We start from the raw sequence: 1,059 nt of genomic DNA, 5'->3' as shown, positions 1-1,059 counted from the left end.
GTCTAACTGCAGCCAAATTGTTTAATTTAGTTTTAGAGTGAAGAACAGCTAAAATTTCCAACAGGTCTTTATTTTTGTCTTGAACCCCATTGGGGAGATTTTATTCCACTTCCTGTCCCTGTGGCGCTTATACAAAGCATGGGGAGGTATGGTCATCATCACGATAAGAAAATGCAGACCACAACAAAAACATTGTTTTATGATGGGGTTACTTAGAAAGTTAAGACCTGCTAGATCACCTTAGGCTGGCCCCTTTTACAGGTATAGCTATGTAACACATTAAAAATAAGTGTCGCTCTTTCTCTTGCAGCCGCCGCCATGCCTACTAAGCTAAAAAAGACGAGGAAGCTCCGTGGAAATGTCAGTCACAGCCATGGTCATGTTGGCAAACACAGAAAGCATCCTGGTGGTCGCGGTAATGCCAGTGGTTTGCATCATCACAGAATCAACTTTTATAATTACCACCCTGGTTACTTTGGTAAGGTTGGCATGAGGCATTACCATCTGATGAAGAATCAAAAATTTTGTCCCATAATTAACTTGGACAAACTGTGGATTTTGGTCAGTAAACAGACCAGACTGGACCACGCTAGGAACACGAAGGGACCAGCACTAGTCATTGACACAATGCACGCCAATTATTTCAAGGTGCTTGGCAAAGACAAGCTCCCCAAGCAGCCAGTCATTGTAAAAGCCAAGTTATTCAGCCGACGAGGCGAGGGGAAGATTAAAGGTGTCGGCGGTGCTTGTGTGCTGGTAGCATAAAAGCAGTTTGAAACACCATTTTGTATAAATAAAAATAAAATAAAAATAAGTGTCTATACCAGTGGCTCTCAACCTGTCTAATGCAGTGACCCCTTGATAAAATTGCCCAAGTTGTGGGGACCCCTAACAGTAAAAAGGCAAGACAAATAATATGCGTCCTTAACCCACAGACATTTAGCGATCCCTGAGTCCCCTCCACGCGTACAGTATTAAAACCCCTTATGGTACATTTTAGGATGTACCACTCTCTTTGTTCTCCTTTTATCTCTCTCTATCCAAATTTCTTGCCCCCCC

At 42.7% G+C, this 1,059-nt stretch overlaps 1 protein-coding gene across 1 annotated transcript; it reads left to right on the top strand.

The window, feature by feature from the left end:
- The first annotated feature begins 218 nt into the window (after positions 1-218).
- LOC120925040 (60S ribosomal protein L27a-like) lies at positions 219-765 on the top strand. The gene has a single exon (XM_040335937.1). The coding sequence runs from the start codon at positions 319-321 to the stop codon at positions 763-765; it is 447 nt and encodes a 148-aa protein (XP_040191871.1). The 5' UTR covers positions 219-318.
- Positions 766-1,059: the final 294 nt, after the last annotated feature.

The sequence above is a fragment of the Rana temporaria genome, chromosome 1, assembly GCF_905171775.1.
Source record: "Rana temporaria chromosome 1, aRanTem1.1, whole genome shotgun sequence".
In the NCBI taxonomy this organism is placed as follows: domain Eukaryota; kingdom Metazoa; phylum Chordata; class Amphibia; order Anura; family Ranidae; genus Rana; species Rana temporaria.
Note: the sequence above shows the minus strand (reverse complement) of the source record. Positions and strands in the feature narration are given on the sequence as shown.